Consider the following 14,881-nt stretch of genomic DNA (forward strand, 5'->3'; position numbering starts at 1 on the left):
CCAGAACTTTTCAGAAAATCTAAAGGAGTTAAATCCATAGATAGATACTGTGCTTTCACTGAGTTTTGGAATAAATTCTGAATTATTTAAAGGACCCTGAGAATGGGAATTTGTTATAAAATTCAAGCATCAGGGGCTTACAAACTGATAAATTTGAACTTGAAAAGACAAATTTTCAAAGGGGAAGAGTTTAACATCTGAAGAATTTCACATTTCACTGGTTATAAAATCCAGACACTGCTGTGCAGTAAATACTACAGGCATGGATACGTGAGGAGTATGTTAGAAGTTTGTAGAACATATAAAGCTTGTTCAGGATCATGTAAACTGCTTTTTTAAACTGAAGAATTATATTAATGGATTTCTATTCATAGAATAGAAATTTCTGTCTCAGAAATGTTAATTTTATTTTTCTTACATGAGGAAAACATAACAAGTATAGATTTTCATTTGCCAGGTCACATAGGTACCATTTAACCAACTCTCTAATTGCCCAAACAGGAAACTCATTAAGACAGAAATGAAACAAACTGAAGGGCTGTTAGACAGACTAAGAGGGGCCTTTTTTGAAGACCTGTTAACTTTACAAGCTAAATTCACTGTCTTGTTGGTTTGAGATAATTACTGGAGTGGGAGGAGAGGGAGGGAGGGAGGGCTGGCTGGGGTCAAAGTGTTCCATAATAAGCTTGGCAACTCCTACAGGAAGATTGTCTCTCTTACCTGGTATCTCTCAGTGTTAATGTTTGACATCCTGTGGTTATTAAAGATCTATAATAACATTAATCCTGCTCCACAGCTCTTTTATAGTTGAATTTTCACCATTCTTTTCAGCAGGGGGCCCTGATGCTTTCTTGGAAGGCACAAGGCCAGGTGTAACTCAGATAAGCCACAAGAAGTTTCCTGCAGTGATAAAATTAAGAAAAAGGTATTTCCAAAAGCAGATTGGGTCATGCTGCAGTGTTTAATCTGTCATTTAATTTGAAATGTATGTACTTCCCCAGCCTTTCTTCCAGGTTCCTTGATAACTTCAGCACGCCCTGGTAACTGCAGCTCCAGGCATGTCTCGTTAGGCGCTGCCTGTTTGGCTGCGCAATTCTTTTGTGAGAGCTGAGAGCCGACTGGGCCATTTTGAGTGAGTCAGCACTGGGAGTGCTGCACAGATGTGGCACTCCGGCAAGGGCTGCTGGCAGCTGGGAAGCATAAAAATGAAGAATGCAGCTGAAGGTACAGGCAGAATTTTACACAGAGTAAAAAAGTAGTTGTTACTGTCCAAATTATATTTGTATGTCCATAATACCAACTTATTCTATCCTATGAATAATTCATATTTTGATAAAAACCCTCTATTCTATATGTTTTAAGTGTCTTCTTGATGCTAATATTTCACATGCGTAGCTCACAGAGATTTTCAGGCTAATAACAGTGCACTTGTGCCATATTGTTCCACCCTCATGAGGTTTCTTTCACATGCAATGTGGTATTCCACACGGAAATGGTAAAATCCCATTTCTCTTTTTAAGGAAAATTTGTATTTTTATGCTGAGGTATTTCAAAATATCCCCAGCCTGCATTGTTTCCTGGTGAAATCAGTTGATGTCCCCAACATTTTCATAAACAAGTAAATTTCTGTTCATGCATACACTAGTTTAGCTTACAGTAATAAATTAGTATCACAAAGTCAGCTATTTATAATGCAGTAGTATCTGGAAGTCAGTCAGTAATCGGTCTCTGCTAAATTTATTATACTATAGCTCTTCTCTGGGAGCAGGAGCACTCCTACTCACTTGCTCTGCCAGTAAACAATGTGCTGAGAGTTATGAGAGCTTTGTACGAAGTCAGACTCAACCCCTTTCTTTTGTGTGATGGTACAGACACTCTGTTTTTATCAGTGCACCTACTATACTTTATTAGGATGTTCTCATCAGAAATTAAAAGTGTTTCCCCAGAGATAAAGTAGGAGTTTTGATAGCCCAGCTGCTGCCCTTTTAAATATAGATGCCACTGACTCACTGACAGGAAATATGAAGAGCCAATAAACACCACCAGGAACCATTTGCAGGTTTTCTATGAATCTGTGTGTAATTACAAGTCGTGTTAGGCTATATTAGTCCATCAATTGCAGTGAAGCCAAAGGAGGAAGAGCAGGTACACCAGGTTGGAAGATGAGTTGCTATCATCAAATAGAGCTTGTCTGTGCTCTCTGCAGGACTCTGTGCTCTCTGCAAAGAGGGACAGGATGAAGAGCTTCCCCAAACACAAGCACTGAAAAGAACTGTTTACCAAGTGATAGCCAGTATTTCTCAGGCTTGTAGTGCTTTTAGCCCCTGAGCACGTCCTCCAGGAGGGACATCTTCCTTGGTACTGGCTTGTTACCTCTGCAGAGTCAGAGGCCTGCCAGTTTGCCTTGCAACTTAGACAAGCTTTTCAGTAAAATAAGAAGAAATTTTGTAATCAGTATTAGGCACATCATATGGGCAATATTTTAAAGAAATATTGCAAATAAAGTCCTAAAAGACCTCCTGATAATTCAAGGGATATTTTTCCCCAAAATGTTTTGCTGGTTTTCATGGGGCACACCTGTCATCCTACTCACAAGCTCAATTGTAATTCTTCAGCAATCTGTGATCATTGAGGTTGTTGGCTGAACATTTTCGCAGATGCAATTTTTCAGGAGATTGTATATCTGCTTCTGAAAGCTAATTTTTGGATCCTTACTGTATTCCATTAGGTTTCTTCCCTTCTTTTTCCTACTTGGACAAACTAATGGAGAAGTATTGAGATCTAGAAATCCATCATGTGCTCTTGAAAGTTTCACCCATATTTGGACATCCGTTCTGGTAAACTTGTGGTCTTCATAGTATTCTGAACTTTAGATATAACCCATTTAACACAGGGTTATATCTGCTGTCTGTCTAAGGGCACGCTGTCCCTCCTGTAGTTTTGCTTCCACTGAAGTCCTGCTGAGCCTTTTCCTACTCCTTGTGGATTATTGGCTCGTAGCAAGTGGCAGCCTGACTCCCTGTGCCTGCGCACAGACCAGCACTTGCACACACTCACTGCTTTGGCAGTTTTCTGATTCTGCAATAACTCGTGCTCTGCTCTGTCACAGAATAGCAAATTGAGTCCTCTGCAGTGTGGGAACTGAAATTTTTTTGCTTTACAGTTTCCTTTGAACTACTTTGGTGTTGAAAAATACATCTTGCTTCACCATCTTCTTTAAGTATGTTTATTTTTCTAGCTTTGGTCTGCTCTCAGCATATGCTGGGTTCTAGCTACTCTGTGATTTCAACATTTAGGCTAAAGGACAGTAAAAACCTTAAAAAAATCCTGTAAAAATAATTACAGTTTGGGCTACAATCTCAGGCATTCATTCCTGCTACCACAGTTAAACAGAGCGCGGACCTTATGCATCTGTGTCAGGTAAATGAAGAAAGAGTGAGTTTGTTGAAGCGTGTTGTTTTTGTCAGGTGAATGGGAAAATCAATGCTGCTGCTGTTGTCTGAGAAAAGTACAGGAGTACCTGTAACCTCACTATGCTCCCCAGTCCAGATTATTTTTCCAAATCAGCCACGCAGTTTGTGGTGCAACAGAAGGACTGTTGAAGTTTCTCTTGAACTTTGTTCAGGAGGAAACAGTCACCACCCTGATGGAGGATTAGGCCCTGTATGAAAATTGTCAGTAATGAAAGCCCTTTGACCAAACATGTTGCATACGAATGAGAAAGTTGAAACATGAAAAGAGCCATCTCTGAAATGTCAAAGAATGTGTATGTAAATGGATTTATTTCTGAACCCAAGTGGTCTAAATTAGGTTTATATATGCCAGATGACAAATACTGGTTTTTTGCAAAAAGTTCTGGCATTGTTTATCTTGGAGAAAACATTTTTTCTGTTACTGCTATTACTCTGCCTGCCGTGCAGAGACATGATACCTCTATTCTTTGGGTCTTTGGAGCTAGGGATAGGTTTTGAACTTGCAGAAGTTGCAAAATGAAGATGTGGTTTGTATATAATACTGGGCTAAATGTACTGTCATTTACACTGATATAGAAGTACTATTAAAATGATAAAGCCGATGTATGGAGACACAAATCTCAGAATTTGCCAGTTTTACTGCTCCAAGTACACAGGATATTTTCTTGTGCACCAGGAAAAGTGCGTGAGAAAATAAATGGGCACCGATCCAGCCTCTCAGAACTGCGGCTGGACACTTCAGATGTCTGCAGTGCCATTCATTATGGGTTGGCTTCTGGTAGGTGCAGGGAGCAATCCATTAAATGATTGCAAGGAATAGTGAGCTTTTTTTAAAAGACAGGCTGGAATGTGCTCGGTAAAAGCTGTGCTGGCTGTAGGAGTTTTCACTTATGCCTCATTCGACCCACACAGATTGCCTCGAGATTTCAGCAAGAAGGCTGCTACCCCCATTCCATTATCAGCTGGCATAATAAAAGCCCTGGCATATTACTGCAGCTGAAACCTACTGCAAAACTAGGAATTCCAGTGTATATTTTTAGCAACAGAAACCATAATGGTTTTGAGCTAACACAGAGATTTCCTCTGCGTAGATTTTTCTGAATATTTTGCAAAAGTTTATTTTAGTCTTTGAATGTGTTTGATATCAACCCTGTTTCCCTGAAGGAGCAGACTTTATATGTGTATGTAGAAATAGGGGGATGACAATGAGGAGTTCTCTGAGTTAGATAAAAGGTCCTTCAGGCCATGACCAGCTCTAGACCTGTACCTCTGTGTGTCATCAAATGAAGTGCAGTCATCACAAATGAGGCATGGGTATGTGAAGGACCCAGACTGAAGCCTGGCCCTCTGTGACTGCTCTGCCCCAGTCAGTGTGGACCTGTCCCCTCTCAGCCCCACCTGGCACAAACAGCACAGGCTGTGCTCAGCTGCTGGTGGTCAAAGAGACTCTGCCTGCTTTCTGGGCTTTGGGGTGCAGGTGTGGTACTGATGGCATGTCACATCTCTCTGCTGATGATAACATAAAACCTGCCTCCACTCACCCTCTGCCAGTCCTTCATATGCCCTTTTTATCTTTCACAGTTTATTTTAAAAAGTACAATACTTTGGCTTCTTGTCCTTGTTTCTAATCTCTTTACTGCAAGATCCTTTCAATTATAAACAATATGGACAGTGTAAAAGTGTAAAGTATCATTAAGCCATCTTACCACTTTGTTCCTGCAAACAGGAACATGAATGTTAACCTCGACTGCAGAGAAAGATGCAGCAGATTAACTTCAATAGGTTTTAAAAGTGCTCAGCAAAGAGAGAACTTCAAGCACTGTCCTTATTGTTAACCTGGTTTCAGCTTAGTCCAGTTTAAGACAGTTTCTGATGGTCTTAAGACAATTGAGATGTGTATTGTAATTCCCAAGTATTTTACATCAAAATAAATAAAATCTTGCTAGCTGATAAGTAAAGGCAGCAGATACTCACTGTATCCTTGTAGAGAGCATAGTCTGAAGAACCAGGAGAACTTACTTTCCATGTGCCATGGAGGGATGGGGGAGGCTGCTTTGCCCTGCTGTGCCCAGCCACTGCTCTGCTGGGAAGGCCCCCCTCACTGCCCAGGCATCTGCCACTGCAGGGCTGGCATGAACTTCCCATTGAAGCATCTTCCTTCTGGCACAATTTGGCACAATAACATCAGATTTTGTGATGACAAGTCAGAAGACTTAAGTGTTAAACTTACACAGGATTTCTGAATGTCAGTCCTGTAACATTTCTTCTGATCAAAATAGTCTGCTGATTAGGTTTCATGTGGCCAGAATTCAAAAGAAGGACAGGGAGCAGTGAATGTGCTGCGCTAGCAAAGGCGATCTCAAACCGGAATTCTTTTATAGGAACAGAAGTTATTATTGAAATATTTCACGGCTGTATGTAATAAATGTACACTGAGAGATAGGATAATATTGTCTTAGGGATGTTGGGCATATATCCTGCTCTGGAATGCTGATTTTTTTAAGCTTAAAATCAGTTTAATATAATATTAAAATTTGGCTTATTCTTATTCATTCACATATCTACCATGAACCAGACTAATACATAAATGATAACTGTGAAGTTTGTTGGATTGAATATGGTCTTGATCTCAGAATTTCAGACTCAGCAGAAAGATTTCTCTGCCTTGTATAAGCACTGAGGCATTGGGTTATATCCTTAATTGTTTAGCTAAGAGGAAAGCATCTATAGATGTTACTCTAATGTACACATTTTCCAGAGTAGCATTATATCATGTTAATTGTCAGATTCCTGCTGGGTTTTGGTTTTGTTGGGGGCTTTTAAAGGTAAAAATAAGTATTTTGAAGTGTAAACTGTTATTCATGTATAGCATCATTACATGGACAAGTCACTGTAGCTCTGGAAGCCCAGTGATTTACTTGTTATATCTTTAGGCTGATGCTAGGTTTCAGACTACTTCAGAATACTTTCATTTTCTGTGAATATTGCAGTTTTGAATGTGTTCATTGGGACATGACAGATTGCTGTTTATTCTCTCTCTATGCCATCATCTGCAAATTGCTCAAATTGCTTAACAGCATAAGTCAGTGTTACATAAATGCTAAGGTTTTCTCTTAAGCAGCAGGAGCAATGTAATAAAATTAAAAAAAAAAAAAAACCAGTAGAAGGCTTTCATTTGTGGTTGTAGTGCTATTGATATCCTGCTGGATTACCAGGTTAATGTGGAGATTCTGTTCACAGCCTTTTAAGATTCTTTTAACAGGAGGTTAGGCTAACAAACCAGTGTTCTTGAAGTAAAATACACCCTGATGCACTGAGGATTAAAACTGGGTGGCCGGTACTGTTAACCTCTGTGGCCACAAGCCCCAGTGCTCTGATGGGCATTGCCACCCAGAGGGCTGTGGCATTGGGCCTGCTCATGAGAAAGCTCCTAAACCCCAGCAGCTCTCAGTCTGCATCTGAAGCACCCAGATGCCTGAGAGTAGGAGCACACAGTGCTCTGGTTTTAATCCCCACTGAGAGGCTTCTGAGGTGGAGTGTGTGTGATGGGGGTTCATGGACAGTGCCAGGAGCCTGCCTGCTCTGTGTTAAGCTGAACCTGTTGGACTCATTGAAGTCTGACAGTAAATGTGACAGAGTGTCCTGCTCCTCAGCACTGGAGAAGGGTGGGGCACACTGTGGCAGAGTGAGCAGCACCAGCATGAGCCTCACTTGAGTATCTGACATTGTGAGCCTGGTGTCTCTTCCCCAGAGACAGCCTGGGGTCAGTAACAACTGTGGACTTGAATGACTCTGTGGTGCCCTGGACCAAACTGGTCTCCCTCAGCTGTTCCTTACTTAGTGAAGCATGAAGAGAATGAAGTCTTGGGTTCAGCAGCCCTTGATCTTTTACTTCAGGCACATGCTCAGCAGGGTGTTGTAAAGAAAGGAAGCTGTTTCAGCACATGGGCAGGAGAACTCATCTCTTTGCAAGAAACTACACTGACACATTCTTTTGAATCTGAGGGATATTCTACTGATTAGATTTTTTTTCAATAGTAGCCAATGAACAAACTTCGCAGCTGGCAAAACCAACAATTTATTCCGCTGGTATGGATTTGTTTTTTCTCTCTTCTGTGTTAAACTCAAAAAATAAATTAATACTGGCATTGAGGCCAGTCCAAAATTTACATGATATATCAGTCCTTCTCAGTTAACTTTGATTGCTTACATAAGACTGAAGTAATATATGTTTGGTGTGGGACTGGTTGGCAGGAGGATATGAATTTATATTTAATTATCAAAGAACACTGTCATCCCAGATTGATATAACCACAGACATCTTTCTTCCTTTTATGGCTATTCATGTTTTCTACTTGAGTTTTTTCCATGTTAGCAAAATAAAAAAGAATCAAAAGTCTCTTGATCTAAGTCTTTTATTTGTACTGGACTGAAAAGGCATTGAGTTGCTTATATGACAATCAGTACCTGACAGATATAATATCTTTTTCTAATGCCCTTTATGCAATGTTTCTTAATGTAAAAAATAGTAAAACAAAAGAAAATCTGGGGCTTTGGTTTACCTTCTTGTCTTGTTAAAGAAGGTGAAGAATTGAATTGTCACAGGTGAACTGAGACTGCATCCTGCAGCTAGAGAATGTAAAGAGAATTTAAAGAAATCTTTAAAAAAAGTCTTACATAGTATTATCAATTCCTATATAAAATAATTTAATATTTTAAGTACTTTTTAAATAATTTATCTGTATTTAAAACTAAGTTTTTAAAATTTTATGTTTGGAACCCTTTTGGCATTAACACCTAAATAATTTTTTTAAATATTAAAAAGTCTTTTAAATATTCAATATGTTTCAATATAAAAACAGAAAAAGTAATATACATTGTTCACACATAGTATTGTACATGACACCTGAGCTCTAGAGTGAGCTTTTGAATTTGTCAGGCAAGTCATAGCTTAGTTGTGGTGAACCACTTCTTATTCTCTATCTGGACTCTTTAAGATTATAACAGATCTTTACCATCAGTATGTAGGCTTTAATATTATATACACATACTCTATACAATATTTCATTTCCATCTCTATGCCCAGAATTGTAAATAAATATTTTTTCACAGCATTTAGATCAAAATATTGTTTAGCACATACACAAATATATTTAAGACACACACAAGTTGACAAGAACCATACCAATTTTGCTCAGCTCAGTTACAGGAAAATTTAACTTAGAGGTGCCAAGTAACATAAGGAGGAGTCACTCTTACATTTAAAATGTATAACAAACTTGTTGCCCAATGATTACAGGTTGTGTCAACAGTAGGAAAATGAGGGTTCCCTTGTCCCCTTGGTGCATTTGCATTGACCCTGCCAATGATAAAGGCAGTGTGGGCAGAATGCTGGTGTCTCACAGCCCCTTCGGCAGCACCCACAGCTCTCTGACAGTTTTACCAACTTGCTGGGACAGACTCTGGCAGGACTTCAGGTAAGGCCCAATTCTCCAGTTTTTAAGGGTAGGCATGTCTGTCACTGAAAATGAAGTTTACTGTCAAATTGTAGCTTGCTTTCTCCATCCTTCTGTATTTAGAAAGATGATTTCCACAGATACTGTAAAGGGATTTGGGTGGCAAGAGGGGGACTGTCATGCTTCCTATACCATATGCATTATGTACTATGAGTGCAATAGTTGAATTCCATTGTGCAAGGTAATCCTCAAAAGTCTTCTTTGAAAAACTATTCTCCAAGAGGACCCCAAAAATTTACGAAGACTTAATGGAACAGTCTGTATAGCTATTTAGGGATACTTGCAGCAGGGAAAAATACCAATGCAAATCAACATTCTCATCAGGAAGCCTAGCCTAGAAAGATTACCCAGAAAAGGAGCACGTGCCACATGGTATGTGCAGTTATTCACAAATGAGCAAAACTCACATTTCAGAGTTTGCCCTCATAGTTTCCCATTCATATGGAATCTATAAACTAGAAACTATTTGCAGGAATTATTACATGGCTTATTCTTAGTAGTTGTTCCTGAAAACATAACTTCTTCACAAGCAATCCTGACATGTCGTTTCAGGATGAACTTACAAGAATGTTTTGAATGTTTTGCTTGTGTCTTAAAAGTTTGTGATTTGGAATGCACCTTCAGGAAAACAGAATTCACAAACTGAGAAATATCCTGCCTGCCTTTCACCCCTCCTGCCCTATCTCAGGCACAAAGGTGCTTGTACAAGGTGTTCAATCATGTGAAGAGTGGTACCTGGGGTGACTTTGGGCTTGCTTCCCATGAAATTTGATTCTCCTTCTTTCAAGGGAGCAGACTCTGAGAAGGAAGTTGTTACTTAGGGAGGATAAGTATTACAGCAACTTTATTTTAATCCATTACTTAAGAGATAAACTGAGGTCTTGAGTTTATTTCACAGTAAAAACATGGTACAGCAATAGGCCTCTGTTTGTGTCTCTGAAGACCTCAGCCAAAACATTTGGATTCTTTAGGATAGAGGATGCAACCAATGCTACACTAAATCCACATCTTTTACCGCTTATAGCACTGGTTAGGAATACTGGTGTGCCAGTGAGAGACTAATTCTCAGCTCTGTACACACAAAGTTTCAGGTCCTGGTATTCTCAGCTCAGCCCTTCCCATTAAAACATCAAAGTGACAAAACTAAGCATATATTGACAAGAGAATTTCAGAATCAAAAATAACAAACTGCTGGACTACTAGTTTTGCTTTTGCAAAAGCCTGTCTAGACTTAGGAGAATTTGTATTTAAGTTTTTACCTTTCCTTGGATGTATGTGCAGTGTGTATATATAAATATATATTTATACAGTTAATAGTTTATATCAGAAGCAAGAAGCTTTATTATTCATTAGTACTCATCTGATGTTAGAGTGAGCAGAAAAGGTGCAGATTTCTTGTAAAGACAATGTTACTGTGAGTCAACAGAAGGAGTTATATAAAAGGCTAAGCATACAACAGATTTTTAAATGAAAACCTTGATCTCAGGATTTAATGGCTCTTTTTGCTTTAGATTCTTCAGTTATGCTTAAGCCTGTACAAGACATTTAGTTACTTCTTCCACACTGGAATCCAGTTAACAGTAAAGAGACAAGAATGAGTGTTGGGTTTTTTTAAACAAGTGACGACGAGGGCATCTTAAATCAATCATTTTTCTTTTTAAAAAGATTTACATCTTTCTTTTTACATGCTTCTATTTACATCTTTCTTTTAGTTAAAATGGCTATTGAAAGAATGCCTTTCTGGGGAGAAGGAAGAAGTAGTAAACTGCAACAATTACTGTAAAGCCTGTTTTAGAATCCAAGTGAAATTTTTAGGTCAAATCCAGAAAGATATGAAGGATAAGTAATGTGGTGTGTCCTCTCAGCTTTCAGGTTTCTGGCACCTCAGACAAATTCAAAATCCTGAAAGTCATATATGTTGTATGCAAAGTGCATGGAGAGAGTTACAGGGTGCGAGTGAGGGGCTGAAGAGCTACATAAGACATTTCTCCCTTTTCTCTGTTTGAGCAGATTTAATCTTCTCTTAAATGCATTTATGATCACTCATTCAAGTAGATAAGATGGACTGTGCCATCCTTCATAACAAAGTCTGGAAGAAGTGCCTTTTCTGACATTGCCTACCTCTTATTTTGGAACAGCCAGTTTGAACATTTGTAAGAGGTGGTGGTTCAATACCCTGTCATTCTGAAGGGACTTGCAGCCACTTGGCATTTTCCACAAAAGAGTGCTCAGAGGAGCTACACAGACACAGCCCGGAGAGAAACTCTTGGCTTCCCTTCTGAAATGGTGCCATTCTTCTAAAAGGAACTCAGGACAAGAGGGTGGGGAGGGCAAAAGAAAGTGGACAATGAGAAGCATTATACTCATTAAAAACAAGCTATCAAAGACCCCACATTCTTATTTGCTACATACCAATCAGAGAAGCAGGTTTTAGTTAGGAGTTAAGCAAAATCTTTAGACACAGCCTCTACAAAGTTTGGTGCTGACATTAAAATACCAATGGTACAAATGATTGTGAATACTGAGAAGGCCATCAAACAGAGCCGATCCACCACAGAGGCTGCAAATTTCCATTCATTGCAAATGGCTTCCTCTTCATCCTGGTCTCTGAATCGGTTTGCAATGTACCTGACCTCTTCCAAAATCTTAGCCAAATCTGGGTCACCTTCAGAGGGGTGGCCACTGTGCAGCAGGTTTTCTTCATCTGTTGGTGAGCAGGTCATCCTCCCACAGATGACGCCTGAATCAGTGGTGGGTGTGCAGTGAACCCCTTCCAGCCCCCTGAAGCCAATGTACAGCATATTCCCATTACTGGATTGCTGGCCACTCACAGTGTTCATCTCCACACTGGACAGGCTACAGCGACGCTGTTTATGTTGGCAGGCAGGACGCACTTTCTCTTCCCCCGGTCTTTTCATCCTCAGAAACCAAGCACACCAATTCAGAAGGATGATTCTTGTCTGAAAGAAAAGTTTTGAGAATAAGCATCACTTGACACAGCCACTGTCTCTGGTGCTGCTGTATTCAGGCAGCTCGGGTGACTGGTCCCTGGTGTCTGCTTAGCCTGCACCACATTCTAGAAAATGGTGCTGGAGTTTTCCAGCTGATTAATTTACCAATCACTTGGGTTCTTTTCTTATTCTAGCAGTGATATTGGTTGCCTCAGGCTGACTATCAGTACTGATTCTCTCCCCTCCTCTGATGGGAGTGTCTATAGTGTTGATTCTTTCTGACACTTGAACGGTGACATGGCAGACTTTTCCACCTTTACTAAAAACCGTGAGTTAGACAAAACCAAATCAAACTCTTACTGAAGAAGGATTACTTTTTAATAGTTTTAATAACACTGCTTTGGATGGTAGTCAATGAAGTAGTCAATAATATAACAATTCTTTTTCTGTTATTTGTACTCTAATATTTAATTCCTATCTATTACTGTTTGGGTGGGGCTGCTGAAACAGATTTTGGACTGGACTGGACCACCAAGCTTTAAAATGTTTTGACTCTATGTTGCAGATTTTAGAAAAGAGATCTGGATATAACATGAAGAAAATATGGAAAAATTACTTTGATTTTAAAAAAAATACTTTGCAGATTTAATCTGTGTGTATCATTTTACTGTTTTCCACATTGCCTTAATCCAGCCTTACAGAAAATGCAGGAAACCAGACTGTTCCATTCCAGCATTTCTTTTTCAGAGTTCGAATGAAATATTATTGTATCATGTAACATGCAAACCTTTTCCTGTAATTAATATTAGATTTGGTCCATTTATTCTGATAGTGGATTGTTACTCAGAGTAGATGCATGCAAATATCCCGGCCAGAGACAGATCTTGCTCTATTACTTCTTTAACGCTATTAAGGTCTACCAAGAAGGATAATATTCTGTTAATTGAGGGCTTTATCCAAAATTCACCAGTGTCCAAATAATGGTTGTTGGACTTCAACTTCTCAACAGCACAGCTCACTCCTCAACTTCAAGTACTCTGTTTTCTGAGGATGTTTGGCTCAGAACTAAACACTGTGCCTTTTATGTCATCAAACACATGTCTAAAGAGATCTACCTTTAATTCTCTTCACTGAAATTTATTTTAAAGTCACCACCCCAGGACAAGCCAGGGAATACCTCATTATCTCTTGTCCTCAGGGTGCTGCTGTATGCACATTCTTTCCAGCTAGTAAGGATAATAATATCTCATTGTTCTAGAGAGAAAAAAAGAAGAAAGTTCTTTCCATCTTCAGAAAGGCCTGATGCTGCTGTGAGCTGGGTGAAGTCAGAGGAGGAGACATTTAGCTGATGACAGCAGTGTGTAGTAATCAGCACAATGTTCTCTGTAAAACCTACCCCTCATAGAAGGACATTATTTTAAAAGTCTTTTGTGCTTAGAAAAAATACTTTAATTCTTTGGACTTTACAGATGTTCTTGAAAAGAGATATAAATATCAGGATTTTCAGAGAAAATTTCACTTTAACAGCCATCTTTAACAGATGCGTTTTAGGCTATGCATGTTTCTGTTTGGGCAGCAGCTAAGTATGCAGCAGCTGCACAGCTGCACCTCAAGGGTAGTGTATTTAATGCATTTCTCATCTCCATCAGCCCCTTACTCTGTTCTTCTACCTGGTTCACTTCTAACATCTGGAGGTTATTTGAAAATCACCTTCATTTATATATTTAGGTTTTGACAAAATCCTGAGTTGCATGTAGCTGTTTTGAAGGACATGAGAAGTTAGTGGAGGTATACTCATTCTCTCTTGCACACAAATGTTTTCTAAGAAACCAACCACATGGAACAAATCTCAGCACCTCATTTCTGGTGAAACTGCTTTTCCAAACAAAATGTCTGGGAAGGATTTATGTTTTTAACAGTAGGAGGTAATCACGGGCCACTAGCTACTCTATTACATCCCTGAGCTGGACATTCATGCAGTGGATAGTGAAGGAAAACCAAACCTTACCCATTTAGGCATTTTTCCTCCATCTGGATCATGATGGTGGTATTGTAGAACAATAACAGTGACAACAACAGAAAGACCAACAATAATCATAGTGCTGGCAAAATACTGAGCTGCAAAATAAAGAAATAATTACAGGAACATACTTTGGCTGACATAGCTTTAATAAGGGGTGTTTATATATGCACTCATAGCATTTAGTTCTTTTTCCAGTTTAGTGCTACTCTAGGTACTTTTGAAAGATTTCTCAACAGCAGAAATATTGGACATTATTTTGAGGGCCTAGCCAGTGTTTAGCTGTCATTTTTGTGTAACTGAGCACCTGCCTTTTTTAAGAAACTTTGACACAGGCTGCCTTCTAATTTTATTTCAGCATTATTATATAAACTGACTGATACTTGTTTTTAAAAGTTTCTCTTTTTGTTTGAACAGTTATAGTGGGAAGATTTTAATTACGTTTAGCTCATGTGTTCCAATTTCCTAATCAGAATTAGGAATACAGAACACAATCGGGCCAGTTGTGTCAAAACTGCAACAAATTCTTCCATGGAAAATTGATTCTTTTATTCTTTCCCCAAATACACATAGGCAGTTTATTCCATTCAGAGCAGAGAGCACCCATCAGAGCCTCTTACCAACTGACAATATTTTTCTAATTCAGTTGCAGTCATCCATTCTACAGCTGGTGATTTGCCTTAATGCTGGCCTTTGTGCAAAGTCACTGTACCTCGTTTGCTAAAAAAAAATCCAAGTGACTAAAAGCTTACCAATTAAGGGCACAGAGTCAGAGGTTGCTGGCATAATTTCAGCCACAAGCAGCATGAAGACAGTGAGAGACAATAAAACTGTTATACCTGAAAGATAAACGTGAAGTATGAAATCGTATCAGTAGCTTGTAATTACAACAGGGAGAGAAACAAAATGAATCTGAAGGAA

At 39.1% G+C, this 14,881-nt stretch overlaps 1 protein-coding gene across 1 annotated transcript in view; it reads right to left on the reverse strand.

Annotated features, from left to right (window-relative positions):
* Positions 1 to 7,872: 7,872 nt before the first annotated feature.
* Positions 7,873 to 14,881, reverse strand: part of CHRFAM7A (CHRNA7 (exons 5-10) and FAM7A (exons A-E) fusion) — a 39,146-nt gene continuing 32,137 nt past the window's right edge. The window contains exons 8-10 of the mRNA XM_038147160.1: positions 14,713 to 14,799; positions 13,949 to 14,058; positions 7,873 to 11,949 (exon numbers count right to left, since the gene is read on the reverse strand). Coding sequence (XP_038003088.1) covers positions 11,431 to 11,949; positions 13,949 to 14,058; positions 14,713 to 14,799 — 716 coding nt within the window. The 3' untranslated portion in view covers positions 7,873 to 11,430. The remainder of the gene's footprint in view (positions 11,950 to 13,948; positions 14,059 to 14,712; positions 14,800 to 14,881) is intronic.

This window comes from Motacilla alba, chromosome 10, assembly GCF_015832195.1.
Source record: "Motacilla alba alba isolate MOTALB_02 chromosome 10, Motacilla_alba_V1.0_pri, whole genome shotgun sequence".
Classification (NCBI taxonomy): domain Eukaryota; kingdom Metazoa; phylum Chordata; class Aves; order Passeriformes; family Motacillidae; genus Motacilla; species Motacilla alba.